Here is a 22,779-nt window from a genome sequence, read left to right as displayed (position 1 = left end):
TTATGAGCCCAACGTTTTTCAAACAATAAAGTATGCGCAAAAAATATGTTCGATTAACCCAGGAAACCTAGTTTAATTAATCTAGGAAACATCATTCTTACTACGGATTCTTGTGGACCGATTCTTGTAGATAGATTCTTGTAAATAAGAATAGTTGTCGCGTCAGTTTAATGGTTACGTTTCTAATGAAGACGTGGTTTCAAGGTTTTGTAAAAAGTGAACACGTTTCGAACATTTTCGTCATTTCTTGTTAAGATCGTCATTAAAAGTCTGCATTTTTCCTACAGATGGTTGAAAGAAGATGTGTCAAATATGGCTATAGTTGACGTCAAGCTTGTGTCTGGATTTACTGCTAACGAAGAATCACTCCAGGAGGTGATATGTAATGCATTAGTTGATTGAAGAGAAGTTGGTCCAAGGTTCTGCACAATTTGATAAATCGTCAGAATCTCAGCGCTTCTATATACCGTCGAGTTTATTTTAGGCTTATTTTATATATTATACAATTATATAAATAAGATAGCATGCGGTACCCGCATTGACCGGCTGACCAACGATACAGTATATTTAGCCGACACGCAAGACGCATAGAAGTCTTGTATATAGCAATTTCTTGACTGTATAATAAGATACATGTTTACTTTTCAAAAAGATCGAGGTCTTTTGTTCACCTGCCTTTAAGATGCTGTAAAGTTCACATTGTATCTCTTTGGACAGAAACTGGAGCAGGGAAATCGTGTCACTGAGGGAGAATCGGCGATCCTGAAGCGCTATGAAATCGAGGGACAAAATATTATCCTTTACTTTGATGAGGTATGTTTCATGGTATAATACTGTAGAATTAAATATCTATCTTTAATTCTTTTCGAAAGTTTCCAATTCTTAATTTCGAAGGGAGTGGTTCATTATGGACGAAAAAAATAGGTCAAAGCATCGAATAGTTGGGAGGATTCCAAAAGTATCGTGCTCAAAAGATCTTGATCACTCTTATTTAACCTAATATTTTTATCTTTCCAGATTAAAACAATGCATTTCTCTCTTGATATTATTCAAAGTACTTTGGTGAAAAAAACAAAGCCTGGCGTTGTCAGAGTTTATGATTACTATAGTCCAGGTATACTATTCAAGTACAAGAAACACATGCATTCATGTAGAACCCATGAATAGATTTACTGCATCCCATCCACCCCTATAGCTCAGTCCATAAGGGGTACATAGTCAAATCAAAAACGTAATTATTTTATATTAATGCCGTCCTCTTCCGAAACATCGAAATGACATTTGTTTAGTCCTGTTTTACCCGCGTGCAGGCGTCCTCCACGGCATTTATAATGCAGACACCGAAAATATTTAATTCATAGAGAGTGAGGGGAAAGTAATGTACAACATCACAGAGGAAGATTGTTATGGGGAAAGGAGTGAGTTTTTCTAATTTATCTTACTATCATGCTCTGTATTGGCTGTTTTAGATTTATCTCTATTTAGTGAGGGAAAAAATGAAAAATTTGCTGTTTTGATTTTGTTTTAGTTTTAACTAATAAAAATTCAGTCCAATAATCTGAGATAACCAATCGTAAATTGTTTAAATTAAAAGTCGACACAATTTGACCATGTGAAATCCAGGCTTTAACATCCAGTTCTCACAAGATGTCGATATAAGCTTTTATTATATTCATTTTGAAATCAATGGTGTTTCTTGCAATCTGATTGGTTAAAAATAGTGTGATTAATTCCCAAATCGCACCATTTTGAGCATCAATTACATCATTTGTAAGCCAATAAGATTGAAGCTCTGCACCACAATAACCAATCAGATTTAGCATTTAAGTATAACTATCCAATAAATTTACAGGGGAAAAGGGCACAAAAAATTATTATTTTGTATTTTTAAATACCCCGCAAAATTTCTTGACAAAAATAGATGAAAATTACTCACAATTTTACACCGTTTTCGGTTCTTTCAGCCTATAATTGGTTTTGAATTTGTTCAAAACCCCCGCTTTGCGGTCGTGCGTTTTTGTGATCACGCGTTTGATTTCACACTAAATCGCGTTCCACTCAGTGCAATTACCATTATTAATACCCATTTTAACGTTTCGCAATTTTTTTACTACACTGTGCATGACCGCGATGCCTTGCAAGACCATAGGATACATGAAACTATTATATTATTAAAAAAGGCATTTTGGCTTGGGAAATGAGGCGAAAATATTGACTCGGAGATTGCGATTTTATGGACGATTTGAGCACGTTACACTAATCCTGGTTTATTTTAATGCAGTTCGAAATGAGTGTCCGAAGTGTTTATCTGTGGATAATTTTGAGGATTTCTTTGACAAGAATATCAATTGTTCTACATATCGTAAGTACAATTATTATTCCCTTAGGTATACGTGCAATACTTTATATCATAATTATTATTATTCGTTTTTAATTAATCGCCATATTTGTATACACTTGTATAATACTTCGTGTAAAATTATATGTATTGTACATTTTATCAAAATTTATGCATTCTGATTGGGTTACTGAAAGTGTAAACAAATTTGCTGATTGGTCATATATTATGCACGGGCTTACCTTTATGAGTCGTGCAACATAGGATCTTGAGCAATCTATATGTATATATCCTTTGCGATTACAACTTACAATTAAAAACTGTTCGGGTAGCGTTGTTGATGTAAGTTGACATACAGCTTATCTGAGAAAAAGTACAGACTTAGATCGACAAGTTTTGTCGCAACAAAGGCAGGATTTGTAATTTCCATATCATTTTCACTATAGTTTTTTCTTCAAATATGCCATGCATACACCAGTTACTAAGAATTCTGCAGCTTCAAAAGATTTTTTGGAGCTTCACTAATTATTGAAAAAGCCCGTTTAGATAGAAACTTCGAACTGATACCCCTCAAGTCCTCAAAACGTGATTAACACAAAAATATAACGCTTAAGGAGTAAACATTGACTTTATGGCTTCTGTGTGATGGCCAGATCAAAACACGCGGGAATGTAAATTGCAAGATTTAAAAAAGGCGCTTTAACTTCAAACCAATTCAAAGTATACGTAGCCACTGAGCGAAGCGTGTACATGTCGTAACCTGATGGTCTTTTGTTAAAATAATAGATCTGAGGCCTGTTTCAAACGCTGCCCTTGTTAACTACCAAACGCAATAACAACAATAGATATAGTGAGGCATCTCGACTGATTTTCTATTGTTTTAATGCACGTTCGGCGCATGAGAAGCCCGAAGTTTGAAACAGACCTTATTAAAGTGCAAGATACACTCTCAATAACACACAGCCACAAATTGATAAATGCAATAGATCGAATCAATATACAGCGTGAAACAAACCTTATTAAAGTGCAAGATACACTTTCAATAACACACAGCCACAAATTGATAAATGCAATAGATCGAATCAATATATAGCGATAAAACTTCTGAAAACTCGGCCGACAAACTTCATAGGATTTTATTAACCTTCAACTTGCTGTACCCTACGATCGCTTATGCATGTAAAAACTTTTATTGTCTTCACTTCTGAGTGCGTGTGTAAGAAACCTGAACTAGGTAAACCTGACAACCACTTTACCCCTAGCACTAAAATATTAATTTTTTAGTAATTTTGAATAGCTTTTAATTAATATTCTGGCAAGTTTGCATAGTGATATCAATAAGTAAATTAGCTTGTAGGTTCACCACGTAAGTATTTAATACTGCATGTCCAACTGCTAATCTTTTGTTGCTTTTTCAAGCAATTGCTCCTAAGTGTCTATTAAATTTTTAGTAATTCGACAACAGGCATGGTTATGCCTCGCGAATACAAAATTATATCATTGTTAATATGATCCTATTATCATGTTAAGTTGATATTATAACTTTAAGAGTATTACGGCGAGCGCTACAACCTTATCATATGGTCGCGTTACCTCAAAAAAATGCTGTGGTTCAGATTCGTTTCCAAAATTGGGTTTTTAACAGGCGGATTCAGACTATTCAGACTTTTTTGCACTTGGTTATCATAACGTCGTTTTTTATAATATTTGCTGCTTTGTCTTTATTTTACGCACTTCATCCAAAGGCATTGCTACTCGAAATAATCGTGAATATGTATCTGCCCTCTTTTCGTGGTTATATATTGATTGTGTCAGGGTACTTTTTCCCCAGATGCATAAAACATCACGCCACGTTTACCAAGAAGAGGAACTTGTGGGGGAGACCGCACGCCCACTTTTTTCCATGAAAGATAAAACTGATCGCAAAATGTATACTGATCCTTTAATTCCTTTACCTTGAAATCAAATACCAAAAATGCGAGTAAGCAATGTGTATCATCGTGTTATTTTTTGCATTAGTGACGCGTGTTAAGAGCATTAATGGTCGAATGAAGGTGAAAAAAGCTTATATAAAAACAAAGAAGACCCAGAACCGCAAGTTGAGTTCCTATGAAATACCTGAATTTTGTCCTTGCGACGAAATATATAATGGTGTAACATCATTGGTGATAGGACTGAGTGATTACTTCCAAACTAAGGACGACAAAACCTCCATCGTGTTCAACGCTGCTACGACAGTTGCGAAGTGGAATGGACAGAGAATGAAAAAGATTTTCAGAGAGAAGATGATCTCGAAAATTTATCGTAGATGTAAAGCATTGGCGATGAAAAGAAAAAGTGGATAGAAAGGAACTGTTTGGACTGGATGGTGAATCCCTTTATTAATGTTCAAGTAATGAATTGTGATACAAAATAGTTTTTCAACTTAAATTCTGATCAATAAATGATTTCAATTTTGCAAAATTTCTTCTGTAAAGATCTGCATGTGTTTTGCCGACAATTTTTGTTCCTAGCTGTTTTTATTACATTTTTGCGGTCATTTGTCAAGTGAAATAATCTATACCTAAAATCTTGGTGCTGATCGAGCGCTCTGCTAAACCTACCGTGATCGCGGTCGTACAAAAGCTGGATAGTGATTAGCGCGCACGCGTAGCTTCATTCCTTTCACTCGCAAGTCAAGCACAGGCTATATTATTGTATAATTTAATAATTTCTTTTAGTTGGACTTTTTTTAATCGATCATACTTTCAATTCAAGTTCTCCTTAGCACGGAAAGCTTTGTGGTACTCTGCTCAGGACTCGCATCTTTTTTTATCGTGATGTGACGGTAAAGTTGCAATATTCGAAATTTTTACCTAAACTTAACGAAGAAGATATATTGGTGACGAGCAGGGCGTACCTAAATTTTTGAATGAATGTTTGCTCACGGCTATGCGGAAATTACCTCTCCGGTTTTTTCTTCATCCGGACCTCGCTTTGCGATCGCGTTTGTCATCGCATTTTGCCGGTATGCTTTTTAATCTCTTTGACCATTTTAAAACTCTTTCAGTCAGTCCGCGAACAGCTGTAAGAGATCGTACGTAAACGTAAATGGCCGTAAGCGACCGTGAGCACAACCCAGTGAACTCAATAAGACTGACCGCTCACTCCCTAACTTTCCCTCAGTGTCCGCCATATTGGCTTCAAACTTCCGACATGGCACAACCTCGTACCCAGGTTGTTTTACCACGCTCCATGGCCGCAGCGTGGGCTGTGGAGCGGAGGTAAAACACCCTAGGCCTGAGTGCGAGATTACCGTCAACAGTCTCGGAATTTTATTACAAAACTCAGAATCGAAATTTGATGTCGAACATTTAAAAATCTGGTTAAAAATTGCAATCGCACGTTCCATTAGCTTCAAGAAAGAATATACTTTAGTGGAATGCGTCTAACTTTCATGTTATCAATTAAAGGAATCACCAGGGCCTAGTAGTCAGTACGATTTAATCCTAGCTGGTATAATCTTATTTTGGTACATACTTATGGATGAAAAAACGTCAACATAAAATGCCAAATTCGCGTAAAGTGTTATTGCCAGGCATACTGCATTTAATTGACCGTAACGAAAAAGATGGCGGCATGTACATTTTACCAGAATGCATTGCGGGCATTAAGAATGATTGACTGAAAAAAGATGGCAAGAAAAACTCCTAATGACGTGAAATTTCTACACAGCGAAGAAAATAACTTCTTGTTTTATGCCTGTCCTTTAAAATACGTCAGTTCATTTTTTTAAACGATTTCCGACCGCAATGCATCCTGGTAAAATGTACATCTGCCACCTTTTTTGTTATGGTCAATTAAATTTGCCTTCAAACTTTGTTTGCCTACCCACAAAATAACTAAAACTGACAAGGAAAATTATCCGGGCAATTAAAACATTAAAGTCGGCGCATTTGGCTATATTGCAACTGTGACAAAGTTAATAAACGAAAAAGACAAGTTCATAGATCTGCCCTTCATTCCACACTCCAAACTAATATAGTTTATTTATCTGATTTTATCAGTAATTTTGACACAAAAGTAGGCCAAAAATAGCATGGCTTTGTGTAAATATGGGTTTCCCAGGATTCGGTCTGTAATCAGAACAATTTATCTTCTTCGCATCTTTACCTTAATCATATCTTCTTTCTCAAATTTCACATGCAGAATCATGAAGAGAGATGCGTTAAAGACAAGAACAGTTTTGATAGGAGAGAAAATCAGGGAATTATTTTTAATATTACGTTTCTGTAGTTGACCTGTTGTTGTCATAATTCTTCCGGGTGTCTATATAGGCCTACTTTTTTGGCTTTCCTCCGCATTGAATGAAGATGTCAGTGGCAGGGAAGTAGCTACATAGGATTCTCAGATGTTTCTGATGTATACTGTTATTACCCTGCGAATGCTTTGATCATAAAAAATGGAAGACCAAGTTCATTTTCTAAACCCAAACTCCTGTCCGGCAGTAGGCCTAGGGAAATATTGTTGGCTTCCCATGCACTACGACCACTAACTGTATTTATGATTTAAAAACAAGCAAATATCGAGATTTTCGTTTAAATTCTTTCGAGCGATTTGGCGGCCCTAAAAAGAGCCTGTTGTTGTTTGTCTTGTCCAGTGGTCGTTGGTTTGAAGAAGCGAGAAACCTAATACTTCCTTGATGTCTCGTCTATAGGTTCTTTAATCTGCTTGAGATTTCGTTGTTGCAGGTCTGGTCTTGTCATCTTATATGTTCGTCGATAAAGTGTCTTCATCATTTGATGCTTGGATTGTGAAAACGCTTGCTAGAATCTAGAATCTTTTCCCAAACCTCGCGTATCTTTCAGGTCTAGTACAGCCGTTCTAGCTCAAACGTTGGTGCCCATGCAATGTGGTATTGTCGTTTGTCATGTATTATAAAGTTTAATATAGTGCAGAAAATTAGTTGTCGTAGCCTATTTATTCGCTACTTTTAGGAAATCTTTAAGTAAAGAGTCTTTATTATTGTGTGTACTTTTGTGATCTTGTCCAGTATATATATACTGTATGTGCATGTTGTCGTCTATGAATACAAAAGCTAAATTTATATATATACATATATATATATGTACATACTCATACAATCTACGAATTGCGTCGGAACCTCAGCTAGAATATCTTGCAGATTTCAAAAAAATGTACACAAAAAGATATTAAAAAAATGAATGAATTATCAAAAATAGTAATATGCTACGATTGAACTTTCAACATTTGTCTTAAATGCGTTGTCATGAGCGTCAGGTCCTGTATGGGTTGTGAAAAAGTTAGCCAGTGTGCTGGCGGTAATGGTACATTACTTGGATGTGGAGCCGTCTTTGGGCCGGCGTAGAAGGCTGTGTCTATGTCGTGAGAGTCTGTTGAGTTAACATAATTAACTGGCGAGGTATTAACGGCGAGAGGTGAGATTCTGCTCCGACTTCCTGGCGAAGACAAGTTCTTCCTTCTCTGAACGCGACTCATTCTTCTGCTCAATATAACGAAAGCTCTGTCTTTCAAATTCTGTCTGTTTCTCAGGTATGATAAAAGCTTCGCTTAGAATAAGATTTCTAAGGATAAAAAGATTCTTCTCTGTGAAAACCGTTCGTGAAGCAAAGTTACGAACGAAGCACTTTGCAACAAATATTGCTTACAATGCAGGTAATCAAACCTACAGCCGACGCTTTATTTGTTTTGCCTTTCGAACTTCGCGACCAATCAAAGAGCGATCTTGCATGTGACCTCGCCACGCATCCAATCAAAATAGTCAGTTTGCCACACCTGCATCCTCCGCCAATCAGAACGTATATGCCTTATCTTTCTATTTTTGGTACAAGAGGCAATGTTGTTTTTCTTTCACAACGGAAATGTTTCTTATATTTCAAGAGTATGACGTACATCCATAAAAGCAAACACACCTCTTACGTGCGGCCGTTTATATGTTTATACAACAACGAGAGATCTTCTGTCTAGAATTACTAGGTATTTAACTCCTTAAAACTTGGTCATTGTCGGAATTAAAACTTAGTAAAGCAAACATAGGTTTTACACGAAGTGAGGTAATGGGCATTGAGAAACTGTGACGTTAAGTGGCAAGGTTATATTTTGTTTTCATTTTAAAGGACTCTCGAAGTGCTCTTTTGAGAATTGAGAGATACCCGATCCAACATTTGGATTCACTATCTTAAAAGTTAATACAAATATTTCGTCGCTAACTGAGACAAAATTCCTAATCTCTCGAGATTCAGAAAAATATCATATATGAAGTCACTTGCTACGCTCAATATATAGATAAACCAGATGACATGCTATACATATATATATATATATATATATATATATTATTATAATATTATAATATATATATATATATATATATATTATATATATATATATATATATATATATATATATATATATATATATATATATATATATATATATATATATATATATATATATATATATATATATATATATATATCTCAAAGAGCATGGCCTATACAGGAATGACCATAGTCATAAATACTCAAATACTCACATATACGTTAGTTCAATTGCACGACACCTACTAACCTAATTGTAACAAAAATTACGTCAATAATATACTGTACAACAGTAGAAGTATATCCTCAAAAAAATCCCTCACATCATATCAACCAAATACGATTTATTCGTGTAATATGAGAAATTATATTTGCCGACGCCGTCGTTTTGGTTTATACCTATATATTGCTTATTAGCTATTTAGCTACAAAACCTACATATGAACACAGAGGCAGAAGAGATATGGACAGAGGCTCGACTCTTCCGATTTTATTTTAAAACGAGTGTCCCCGAGGTTTTGCCAAGCCACGTCTTTCTCACGTCATTTCCACGCGCCACGCAACCACCTGATTCTCTTCTCGTAAGCTCCATCGAGCCAAATTTCAATTCAAAAGTATAGAGTAAACGCTGTTCGAAAGGTGAAAAATTGATTTTTTCTGAAACTGGATCGGATTATCTTCATTATTGGACGAAAATTTTGGAGATTAACGGAAAGTTAACAGCTTTAACTCCCATAGTATATCAGTTTTTAAATAGTGAGGCGCGTGGAGCTGCGAGTCGAGTCTCTGTCAATATATCCTCTGTGAGTGAACTTTCACACGCAAGCAGCATTTTTTTTTATTATTCAAATAATATTTTTTTCATTATTCAAATATTTTTTTTTAATATTCAAACACGATTTATCTATCAGTTATTCAAATAAACAAGATTTTTTTATTATTCAAACACGATTTATTTATTATTCAAACAAACAAGATTTGTATAAATTATAAAACTAGGTTACCCATGGGCAGGAATGCTGCCTGAAGTATAATGTTAGTGTTCCACACGTTCTGTAATGGTAATGCCCTAAGAACTAGATTGCAGTTTTGTTAGACATCTGTCTGAACGAATTTAAAGCTGTTTAGCTTAACTTGGTTCCTTGTTGAACTTTTATATTTCATTTAATAATCCCAACTCCCATTATTTGATACTTTGGTTGCTATTTACTTATGGGGTAGTTCGGTGTTCCATGATCTTAACTCTTGGGAGTAAAATAACGATGTATAATGTATTGTAAGAATTAAAAATTTATCTCTTTAAAAGACCTGATGCATAATGAAGTCACAAAGCGTGATTAGTAGTAACGGCGGGAAGATTTCGAAACAAAACGTTTCCAGCTGTGACTACTAAGACCAGAACCCCCTGCACGCATCGCCCCTTCTGACGTCATTATGAATAAGGTCTATTGACTTTGAATTTTAAATATTGTTGAATATATACTACCTAATGTGTATAGAAAGGGATATTGGACTACTGGTAACCAATAGTGCAGGGGATATCGAAGCTTTACGGTACGATTAATTATAAAGGGGTGGTTCAAAGGCTTAGTGATTCCGGACTATTTTGAAGACATCATTCTTCATCCTTCTAGCTCGTTATAATAAATAAACGCACAAAGTTGGACAGCATTTATGTAATAGACATCATATTTAAATATTTTCTGAATAATTGCAATATTGTGACGCGAAACAGCTGCATTCGTGGCTAGAGGAGACATCTCATTTCATTTTGCCCATTTTTTTGCTGAGGGTGCGCAGAAATTATGCATCACGATTTGTTTTGACGAATATTACATTCGATACTATATTTGCATATCAGTGATAGAAAACGTACGGCAAAATTCGATTAAGGGTTGCTAGATGTGCGCCGGCCTTATCGCCTAGAAACTCTACAATAAATTCGTTGAATATTTAACCCACAGACCAAGGTGGGAGGCCATAGTGTGAGGTCTCGCCCGACGTCTAGCTTTAATTATTGTATGACCTCCGCAAAATACATGAAAAATTCATAACGGGTATAAATTGTACGGATTACATTATATTTCTGGTTTGCATGGTTGGCAAAGACTCTCTCTGTGGCAGCAATTATGATTCGATATGAATATAAACCTTTCACTTTATAAACCTTTCACTTGAACGCACACCACGCACATGTGTAAGCATGGTTAATTTGGGTTGCAGGAAATGCATCACAGTGCAACAAATATTAAACTAATGTGATGCCGAAGTGCATGCTGGTAACAGTAAAAATCGAGATCTCAGCTCCCTATAGTAATATAATAGACCAGGGTACCTGCAAGGTAGGGATTGCTGCGGGTATTATAAGCAAATAAAACTTCATATGCATATGACAAGAATACGACTGGATTTGTATCAAGGTTTGTGACGAATTTTTCAACCACAATGCCTCACGGCCCTAAAATGTGTTTTCCACTGCCCACTGCACAAATTAGGATGCTGCTACGCTCGCTTGCTTAAGGCTTACTCTGCAGCAATTATGGATGCTGCTTAGCTTGCTCCAGGCTCGCTCGCAGCGGCTTGAACAAGGGAACTGAAACTCGATTCACTTTGCCCTGAGCTAGACTGCAAAACTTTGTTTTCGTGAATCTGCCAAACGGGGTGGGGCTCATTTTTGTAAGAGAAAACGGCTTCAGGTGTTCTTGACTGTTTGTTCTTTTTTGCCGCTCACTTCATTAACTGAACTTTTAGTACATAATAAATTAATGCATAAGATGTAGGTTCAGCCATTCACGATTTTTATGAGTGTGTTTTGCCTATGGCTTATCCACAGGGATTAATATCATAGTAAAGTTCAAAAAGGCAACTAACTCCAAGGCTATTGTGTATCAGTTCGTTTGACGATAATTCTACAATGCAACCTATCCTACAAGCATATATAGTATAGTAGATTTGGCCCTTCGCTTGACCCATTCATGCCTTCCCATGAGTATACGGACTACTCTTATAACATCCAGACATTCCACGTTATTTCTATCAATTTTAGCAATAGGTCTTATAAATCAATTGCCCGATCGGATTATTGATAAGTGGACTTATTAGGTATCTTCCTGCACGCTTATGTCCCTATTTTTATGGATAGCTAAAAACAACGCATGCTTGTTGGTGGAATTAAAGGCATAAAAACATTCGTTTTCTAATTCTTCATGAACGTAACTCAATTGGAACTATCGGTGGGTGCCTTCTCGCATCGGGCCGACACATAATTTTTTTGAACAGGTGTTTAAAAGCTTTTCTGTACGTTTGATCCAGCCAAGCGTAGATGACTGGATTACATAGGCTGTTAAATATTGGAAGCGTGTTTGAGATAACATGAAATATGTCGATATTTTCCTTTTGCAAATTATTGTCATAATCAATTAAATGTGGGTAATATAGTGAGACCAGCATCCAAATAAATCCGGGACTCCAACACAATATGAACACTCCCATAACAGCCCATTGCATACGAATGACTTTCATATTTTGAAGAAAAGCATTCTCGCGGTTTTTGTTATTTGAATTTTGGCGTAGTTGGCCACTCCGAAACATTTTTTGACGTTTGCGAGCAATAAAGAAAATGCGAACGTACATGGCAAGAGTGAATATTGTGGGGAGAAAAAACGCCATTATTATGAAGAAGGTGAAAAATCCCTTTCCGACTTTGTCAATTTTGGCAGCATCAGAGCAAAATCCGGTTCCAGTGTCTAGGATTCCCCAGCTCCCTGAATGAGAGCTGGCATTGTAACTGGCGTAGACACTTGAAATTAAGACAATGCAGGAAATAATTTTAAGTAATTTGAAAGTTGTCATTCGTGATCTGTAATGAAGAGGCTTGCTGATTTTAAGGTATCGGTCAAAACTTATGACGGTTAGTATATAGAACGATGCTGTTAACGCAAACGTGTCTAACCAAACCATAAAGCGACATGTGTGAGTAGGCTTTGCATCTCGCGATTCGTGAACGAAATTAAGTTCATTCGCCGTCATTGGTGCTACAAAAATTCCCACAACAAGATCAGCAACAGCCAGGCAAGCGATAAAATACTTATTTGGTTGATGAAGACTTCTTTCTCTCCAAGTGGCGACCAAAACGAAAGTATTTCCCAGAATTGCGCATATGGCAACGATAATTAATATGATTTTTTCTGTTAATATTAGTTGCTCTCTGAATAATCTTGATTTCTCAGGTATCGAATCCATGCTTTCTAAGTTGTGTGCTGTGGTGCCTGTGGAAGATATGGTGCAAACCTTGACCCTAGGTGATAAAAAACCTCAAAAATTAATTCATGTTTTCTTTTAGGCGCGGGGTTGAGTCTAAACATGACTGAGGATGGAAGTTTACATCCATGCAGGGATTGATTATCGCATAAAAAATATTAGTTGAAAGTAATTTACAGTTGTTTTGTTGTTGTGGTCTGTAGCTGAACCACTAAAAGTACGCGGAAAGAAGTGGATACGAAGATGCAATTTGCTATATTTACTCTGGTACATATAAATATATTGTTCCATATCTTCGCGCTTTTTATGCAGCCCACACCTGAGATACAGACTATATAGTACGATGAGGAATAATATAGCCCAACTGCTTATACTATTAGTAAGAAATTTGTGATATAAAAGATATTCCTAGTACAAAGGTGTTTCTTTGCGAGACATTCAGATAACCATCAATGACCTCGTTTTTGCGAACCAGAGTCTTATTTGCGCTGATCGTTATCAGTCATAATTTTTAACGACTATAGAGTAAGCCAAATACCTGTTTTATCTCATGTAGACTAGCGCTGGATCAAACAACCTTCAAAATCATTGATACACTTGGCATTAAGGCACGTCAATCCAAAGTTCGATCGTGCTTTGAAGTCGATAAGTTAAAAGAATGAACTCCATGATGTTCAGTTCAAATGTTAACGGGGCAACTTTGAATTTCAAACACCGAAAATTACATTTTTGTTTGCAAATGGTTTGACACTTGGCATAAGAAGTGGGCAGTTCTAATTTGCAATCGAACAAAGTTGTAATATTCATTTCGTAACTCGGAACTTAACTAATGATATTATTTGCTTTTAACACTGATATGTTTACAAGAGTACTATAGAGATTGTCATCAATGTCATGGGCGTTTCAGCTGTAGTATATTCAATGGCGTTGCCAGCCCGACAATTTAGTCATGCTATGCTAATATTTCGATGTTCATTGACTGTGAAACAATGAATTTAACATAAAATTTGCATAGCAAATAAATCGTCAGGCTGGCTACGCCACGGAGTATATTATCTCGACTTTAATGCCTCAATACCTCATGCACATACTACTTCCATGCTGTTTTGAGTTAAAAACTTTGAACTTTATCCATGAACTTTCCAGTTAATGCGCGAAAAATTACGGTCACCAAAATATTTTTTTTTATTTTAAAAAATATGAAAATCTTTTCATGCCATATTGCAAGCCAAGTTGGTGAAGTTGCTCCGAGTGAAAAAATAATGTAGGAACCTTCAATCACTTTAGTTACCCATGCAGACCAGACCCACACATAACGGGTGGAAAATAGATGATTTTTGTAAAAACGATATATTATTATATTGGATGTCCTTAAAAAGGCTTGACTGATAATAACTTCTAAGCGATTGAAGCTATTATATTTTATATACTGAAAGAAATTTTATCACATAAAGAGAGCGCGAATTTTGCGACACAATTGTATTTTACTCAAAAATTATATGTGGGCTAAATTATACAAAACGTTATTCATGCAAGTCCCATATACCTATAGCAAATACAATAATTTATTAAGAACTTTTCGGGTCAGCCGGTTAAAGACATACCCTAATCATAGACATTGCCTCACTCACAATAACACAATTGAATAACTAACGGCGTGAGATTTGACACCCTGTATGAAGAATTGAAAAAAATAGCTCGTGCATGTGCATGCTTATCCGGTATTGTCTATGCCATCAACAATTAAATTTAGTGTCGTAAATTGTCGCCCGACTCATTAATTTATAACATCAATCTTACAGCTTCGGAGCCTTAGCCTAGAGCAAACTAGGAAACACGTAGTCGCGGAAACGTTGTGATATTTCCAAAGGTATAGGAAAGCACCATTCGTATCAGTGAGAAACATTAGTGCCTATGGTTAAAGAATATAAGCATGCATGCAGGTAAAACTAAAGGGATAAAAGAAGACAATATCTCTCGTAACATAAATCACACTTAAAATACATGAAATAATTCTGAATCTTACATGAGAAACATTGTCGCATTCCCGTAAGTACATTTTGTTTCCTTATATTTAAATGTGTTTGCATTTTCACCATTAGCTTACTACTATATATACTGTACAAATTCGACCAGTTTATGAACCGGCCGTTTTGCATGCATGGCCATTTCAGTTTTGGGACGAAATTAATTATATGCTTTAGTGCGTTAGTATATAGCCTACCTGTCGTTAATTCAAGTCTTGTTTTTAGTTCTTCATCCCTGGTTTTGTTTCAAGACTTCATTAAATTCAAATATCGATTCAGCTGAACATGTCCAACCTTCAAAACATTACAAAAGTAACTCATTGCGCGTGTTGCAAGTCAATAAAGCGGTATAATTAAGTTTGCTTAGTTGACGTTTTTTAAACCAGCTCTATTTATTATACAACGACAAACTAGAACACGCCTACCAGTCAACTTAACAGCTCATGTCAAATTCATAGAAATTCATTAATTGCGAATTACATTTTAGCATTGGGTTATGGCCGGAATATTATAGCCGAAATTCAAAATTTTATAATCAAATCAGTCTTCAAATATAGTGCATTAACATCAGCGCCAAATACCATTCAGCACATGGCGAACGATAACCGTAAATTTTCCTATTACTTTTTCAGTTGCTTGGTGACTTAAGAGCACTTATATATACATTTGTGTACATGTGCGTTTGGCGTACGTGTTGACTTGCGTCACAGCACTTAGCATAGATTAAATTCAATTTTAATTTTTATTTCAGCTCCAAAGTCGGTATACCATTAAAAAGGTATGTCAGGACTAATCCGGAGTCTCTTCCACCGGTCCACCTTTGCCAGTTTTCCAGGCTCTTTCCATGTCTGATAATAACCAGATTCTAACGGAAATTAACCGTGAATGCACTGTTCAAATTTCGGCTTGTTCATGCATGCATACGTAATTCGGAAATAAAATCCCTTCAATTCTATGAAACGCCGTAATGGAAAAAATACTTCGAGTTCATTAAAGTAAAACATCTCTCGCGAGTATACTTCATCAACGTTCTCGAGCGACTAAAATTCACGATCGTGTATGAGACTTCTACTTCCGGCGTATAAGACTTCATGGCACAATTCCTTACATACAACTTTCTGCGCGTAAGACCAAAAACCGCCAGTAAGACTTTGTAAGACTAAATTTTTGGTCCGTCGGACTTCCTACACGGAAGAGAAAATTTGCTGGTAAGACTTTAATCTAATTTATCACCCAATGACAAAACCTCTAGTAAGAATTAAACTTATAAACTTATGCATGGTGCCAACTGGCATTGCTGGAGTCTGGAGATGAAATTTGAACTGATTCTTCGTTGTTAACAGCATTATTTTGTCCCAGAGACGATGCCGCAGTTTGACTGCTGGTCGCTGAAGCTCTATTGAGGCTAAAATTCCACTTACTGCGGCATTTTAAAAAATCTTGATTACTGCCTGCCATGTTTACGTTTACATGAACGCAATTCGGGTTCGGATTCAACACTTTACTCCGAATAAATCACGCCCTCGTGACTATAGACCAATTGCGAAACTTAGTAACCGCGCCTTCGCATAACATGGAAGCGAGGCTTATTATGCAAAAAACAATATTTGTATTTTTTGCCGTACAAAGCTATCCGCCGAGTTATATCCCGGTTTTCGCCTTTGGTTTACATATTTTTCGATACCTTTAAAGCTCGGTTTCATCGTTGTTATCATAGTTTTAAGGTGAGGGAGTTTTGCCTTTTATTTGAGGCGTTTTTGTGATGTCTTCATTAATTTTTTCGGCTGCTTTCGTCGGGGAAATATGGAAAAGGCCGACACAAACTCAGGTAAAAATTCAGTTTTTTCCAAACTATTTCGTCTCAAGTCTTGAAAATTTATTTCATTTTTCTTCCTTTTATTTGTGCAAAATTTGGCGATATATATTTGGTGCAAAATCTATGTTTTTGTGACAAAAATTGTTGAAAACTAAATGAAAAGTGACAGTCAGATTTTATAATTTCACACCTAATGACTGAAATGGTTCAAATTTATTCACAAATATCACTATATTTTTATCTTTATACCAGAGTAATACTGTGAAAATGGCAAAAAGTAACTAACTGAAATGTTTTTGTTTATTTCGTTTTAAAAAAGTACAGACGATGCATGGCTTGCATACCGACATGAAGGCCGAATTTTATTTAAAAGTCGAATTCGAACGCATCTGACGTTCTGTATATTTTGTGTCACTACAAAACACTATTCTTTCTATCTACTACCATGCAATAGATGTTTTAAATAAGGGTTAACCAGGAATACTTTAAAAGGAAAGGATTCCGTTCACCATCGCATTATAAAACGGAAAACACTTCCGAACTTCGGGGTTGTATATTTTTTTCGCCTTCGGCTTTGCCATCATGTAAAGGCATATCTTAAAAAACGCTGCTGCTCGCATTGTGGCTACCTTTATAGTATGATATTGTGGGAAAAGAAATATTAAATGGTAATTCAAAATAGAGAATGATATTATGTCTTGGTAATAAGTATTTTACTATCCATGTCATGCATGTGTGCCAAGTTGAAGAGTTGTTTTGCTTTTGAGTCGGCATGACATCACATGTACTGTAGTCTATATACACAGGGAAAATAAACCAAAAAACTCCGTTGTATATTTTATCTCCGATTGTTTCTGTCAACAGAGTTCTTCTAATTTTTCCTGAGCTGTAAAATTGCTGTGAAATTACAGCCATAGGCGTACGGGCGCAACTTCGTTTGGGGGGGCAAAAAAAAAATCGCCCGAATTTTTGAATTATACAATGTGCCCGAATTATAACTTTTACCTGATTTGTAACAATAGATTTGGCAAAGCGCGGATGTGCTTTTAAGAAAGTGTAACAAAAATAGCGAAATAGAATACAATATGTTATATATAATATATTACAAAATTTGGTTTTAAAATTTTTAGCTATGTAATTTAGCTTTCAGTTTGCCCGAAGTTTCGGCTGAATTTTGCCCGAATTTCTTGATTCTCGAAATTTTTGGGGGGGCAACTGCCCCCCCTGCCCCCCTGTCTCGTACGCCTATGAATTTACAGCTTATCGATCGATAAAATTGGTGTAAAATAATTTTAAATGAGAAATGTAAACATGGTGGTGGTTCGACCGTGACTTTTCAATAATCTTTGTCACAAAAACATAGATTTTGCACCAAATATATATCGCCAAATTTTGCACAAATAAGAGGAAGAAAAATGAAATAAATTTTCAAGACTTGAGACGAAATAGCTTGGAAAAAACTGAATTTTTACCTGAGTTTGTGTCGGTCTTTTCCATATTTCCCCGACGAAAGCAGCCGAAAAAATTAATGAAAACATCACAAAAACGCCTCAAATGAAAGGCAAAACTCCCTCACCTTAAAACTATGATAACAACGATGAAACCGAGCTTTAAAGGTATCGAAAAATATGTAAACCAAAGGCGAAAACCGGGATATAACTCGGCGGATAGCTTTGTACGGCAAAAAATACAAATATTGTTTTTTGCATAATAAGCCTCGCTTCCATGTTATGCGAAGGCGCGGTTACTAAGTTTCGCAATTGGTCTATGGATAATTTCTTTTCGGCACTTAACGTAGAGTTCTCCAAAATCGCACTTGCAGGACTCTAAACTTCAAATTTTTTTAGTCTGCTACACACCTTCTGCGTTCCCACTGCACCACTGATCCAAAAGTTAGAACCTAAATACTCGCATCTCATTCTAAGTTGAAAAGTACTATTATAAGTATTATTTCTTATATGTTATGGGAAAACGATATTGTTACACGTTTTGTGTTATACAAATGTAGTCAATATACATCACTAGCATCTCGTTTTGCTACTATCGGCAATAAAATTTGTTCACGCGTGGTTATTTCATTCCCAAAAAAAATCACTTGGGGTTTCTAGGACGCCAAAAATTTGTTTAGAACGAAATTGCACCGTAGCAAGCCACGCCACACTGTTAATTATGATCGTATGCTTAATGTGGTGCTGACTTCACATTGTTTTTCTTAGCCAAATCCACTAAGGCCAAGTGTCTTACAGGTCGTTAGAGTACTGCTGTTTTGACATTCCATGCAGGAAGTCGTGCGGGTGATAACTGAATTTACAAAATTTACCAGCAAATTTTCTTTTCCGTGTAGGAAGTCCGACGGACCAAAAATTTTGTCTTACAAAGTCTAACTGGCGGTTTTTTGGTCTTACGCGCAGGAAGTCGTATAGGTAAGGATTTATAGAAGTTTTATATATGCGACGTATTTATGAACATGGTGCCATGAATATGTGTGATGTTTCTAACGCGTGCATTTTAGTCGGACGAGAACGTTGTCGTTGACGAAGTATACTCGCGACGTTTTACTTAAATGAACTGGAAGTATTTTGTCCATAATGGCGTTTAATATAAGGCGGAATAAACTTACACACGATGTGTGATGTTTTAGATACGTGCATTTTAGTCATACGAGAACGATGGCGAACAATACGCGCGAAATAAGTTTTATTTAAATGAACTTGAAGTATTTTTGTCGACTATGGCGTTCCACACAATTCACTCTTAGACAAGGCATAACTCTCATTACTCTTTCGTATATCTCGTAAAGGCAGTACAGATACTGGGCGATATAATTGGCTTCATTCAGTAATTTCATCATCTTTCTTAAATGCATGTTACTGCTTCCATACTATATTTTTCCACTAAGGTCTATATTATTTGGGGCATTCACGCCTATACCATCATTTCATTATCATCCTTTTCCCACTAACACACCGATCTTTTTTTTATTAAGAACGTCATGCAAATATGCGCTGAAACATACAGTTAAACTTAACCGATAACGTAATTTCGCATGTATATTTACATAGGTAATATAAACAATCTTTTAAAGCGTACGTTATTAAAATTATCTGAGAAGTATATCTACTGACGTCCGAACCTTTGTTATCCCTCTGTGTTCATTGCCATATGTATGTAGACCTCAATCATTTTCAAAAGTAGATAGGACACCTGCATGCTTCAAACTATACTTAGCCTAGATATGCAGATTATCACATGCACATCCCCCTAGCAATCAACGTTCATTTCGAAATCCAAACAAACTTATGATTACCAGAGTAACCAGCCACGTGGAACACAACATTGAAATGAAGGTGTGTGGGAACATATTTTTTGTTAAAAATGAGAATTTTGCAACCTCTTCCAACCCTGGCTGTTTAAAGTGAATGTTGGCATATCTTTTTAAGGCTGTGAGGCGGTCAACAGCATCGGCAGCCTAAAACCAAAAATACAAATGAGTAGCTTCATCCTTCATTCCCGTTATGCATGAAAAGGAGTCCCGCATGTTCAAGAGAAAGGTATTAGGATTGACAACTGTATTACGTAAAAATGGCAGGCATGCATGCATTAGATCATGTTATGCATACACCTTGTAAGATACGATACGTTTTAGTGTTTTACACTGGTTCCACTACGAATATCACTGCGCACAACTTATGCAAATACAGTTCAATAGACAAAGTTTCAATGGTAAAGTTTTGCAGAAACTCAATAGAGCTTTTCAGAAAACAGTTTGCAAGAATTGATTCAACCAGAAAGGGATAAAAATAAGCATGCAATAAAATAATTCTTCCCAAGTTGCTATATATATATAGTGATCATGTTAGACACGTATACGTCTATATGCACATAATTACCGCGGTAATTATGGAAACACATGCTTTTATATATCCTGACAAAAGTCTTTAAGGTCAAAGTGAGAGATGAGAAGTTTTATTACTGATCTAATTTAGGCAGTTGTTATATCTGATAAGAGGTAAATCCGGTATAACACTATACCTTTGTACTCGTTAAAAAGCCATTACCTCTTAATTAATATAACTATACACAAGAAAGAGCACTTTTGTCAAAATAATATCGCGTTAAGAGTATAATTAAAAAACGTCAGGCTGATGTGAGTATAAAAATCAACCAATCAGAAGCCAAATTCTCGACAAATGTGAATTGTCATTTTCCTCATTTCATATGATTTCGGCACTGGGAAATCTAAAGTAATCCAGCTATTTTTATGCGCAAACACGTTAGTTTTACCCCAACAGAAATTAGGTTTAAAATTTTTCGCCCTTCATGACATTAGTTAGAAGAGCTGAGGCAAAAAAATTCAGGCGCATGATAAGTTGGGTACAGGCATGAAAAAAGTAAAGGGTAGGGTCGCAGCTATTCGCAAGAATGATTTTCATGCATTAGCTAAACTTTACAATACATTTCTGTTTCAACCAATAGCATAGCTTCGTTCTTTATAAAGCATAGAAAAGCATTATCCAATTGGACGAAAGCTTCCGAGCACTGCGGCATGACCCAAGTAAAAGCACTACTCGATCCCGTCGGTATATGACGTGACAAATTGACCGAATGCGCACTTTCTCTAACATTCGTCGCAACCAAACCATAGCTACAGCTATTTTGAACAAGGTGTTGCCAAATAACTTCTTATTTTTCCGGTTTTCCCGCACTTAAAGACATCTTGACGGAACACATTTTTAAAGAATACATATGGTGTGCCTCCATTGAAGGATTATCATATTTTAGGATAATTTGCTGATAATTGGTACAAAATAATACTACACAACAGGCTAATCTCAAAGTTTATCCAGTCTTCCAGGTTAAACCGTGGTTCATCCTCTGAAGCCTCTGAAGACTCATGTCATAATTATGTTTTTTCATGAAAGACAGTAAATCCAGTAAACACGTGCGCACAGATATTGCATGTGTAGATCAGTTGTAAGATTACAACTGAAATTCCAGTCAAACCTGAGGTTGTTCGAGGATACTATAAACATTGTTTATCCTAGAGTGCAGATGAAATTTAACTTAGGTTAGTCGTAAGTCGTTAACAGGCTTAGTTTGACTCAAGCGAACCGGGTTAAGGGCGTGTCGGCCGAAAAAAACGCGTCTTTGAACATTTGATATGCACGACATCATGCTTACATGAATAGCGCCATCCCACCGCGATCACGTAGCGACTGTCAGACGCAAAATTCATTTCGCATTTGCGGCCAAATAATTTGGGAGTATTTGTAAACGAAAAGACAAATATGGATTAGGATACTTCGTTTTATGATTATGTTAAGATGGAGAGACTTCAAATGTGCATGCGTAAAGAGTTTCAGATTATATCTATATAGGGAGAAGTGCTGATCACTTAAAAACGGCAAAATGCCAATTTGGCGCGCCATTAATTTATAGTTTCAACCCGCTGGCTACAGTCAAATGGTTTAAAACACTTTTGACGAAGCCCTAATGTGATGTATTATATGAAAACAGATTTGATTTATATGATTACTTTCGTCGACGGAAAGAGGCTTTCTCAGCTTATTTTCAGTGTCAGCACGAAACGTTATAGCAAAAGTTGTTCCCCGTTATCTCCCGGGGTTGGGATTAGGCGTCGTGTCAAATAATGGACACAGTCAGTGAGAAAAGCACCACATGATTATATGTCAACTCCTTTCGGAGCGCCTATGGTGAATTTTTCTTACTGATGTCCAGCTTGGCCTAAATAGTACGTTTCTGTCTACTCGTTCTCCCTTACCCTCAGCCTACCGTATGCTTTTTTAGACATATTTTTGTAATCCGCGCGCTGCACTCCTGCAGGCTTTCACAGAAGTGAATACTCCAATAATAAGCCCCACAAAAACGTCGGTGTCATTGTTGTGGTGTACTATTAATTTATACATCATATTTACATTTGATATGATTATTCCTTTAAAACGACTTAATGAGCGGATGACATAAAGCAATAATATA

The 22,779-nt window shown here is 36.2% G+C and overlaps 2 protein-coding genes across 4 annotated transcripts in view; one reads left to right on the top strand and one right to left on the bottom strand.

The window, feature by feature from the left end:
- Nucleotides 1–4,768, top strand: part of LOC114523342 (murinoglobulin-1-like) — a 72,690-nt gene extending 67,922 nt beyond the window's left edge. For all 3 annotated transcript variants that reach the window (XM_028544232.1, XM_028544231.1, XM_028544234.1), the window contains 6 exons: nucleotides 288–375; nucleotides 718–813; nucleotides 1,018–1,114; nucleotides 1,362–1,418; nucleotides 2,282–2,362; nucleotides 4,358–4,768. In XM_028544232.1, the coding sequence (XP_028400033.1) occupies nucleotides 288–375; nucleotides 718–813; nucleotides 1,018–1,114; nucleotides 1,362–1,418; nucleotides 2,282–2,362; nucleotides 4,358–4,683 (745 nt within the window). In that variant the 3' untranslated portion in view covers nucleotides 4,684–4,768. The remainder of the gene's footprint in view (nucleotides 1–287; nucleotides 376–717; nucleotides 814–1,017; nucleotides 1,115–1,361; nucleotides 1,419–2,281; nucleotides 2,363–4,357) is intronic.
- Nucleotides 4,769–11,883: 7,115 nt separating this feature from the next.
- Nucleotides 11,884–12,921, bottom strand: LOC114523311 (beta-1 adrenergic receptor-like). The gene has a single exon (XM_028544189.1). The coding sequence runs from the start codon at nucleotides 12,919–12,921 to the stop codon at nucleotides 11,884–11,886; it is 1,038 nt and encodes a 345-aa protein (XP_028399990.1).
- Nucleotides 12,922–22,779: the final 9,858 nt, after the last annotated feature.

This window comes from Dendronephthya gigantea, unplaced genomic scaffold (genome assembly GCF_004324835.1).
Source record: "Dendronephthya gigantea isolate DGI-Jeju-01 unplaced genomic scaffold, DenGig_1.0 000027F, whole genome shotgun sequence".
Classification (NCBI taxonomy): Eukaryota; Metazoa; Cnidaria; class Anthozoa; order Malacalcyonacea; family Nephtheidae; genus Dendronephthya; species Dendronephthya gigantea.
Note: the sequence above shows the minus strand (reverse complement) of the source record. Positions and strands in the feature narration are given on the sequence as shown.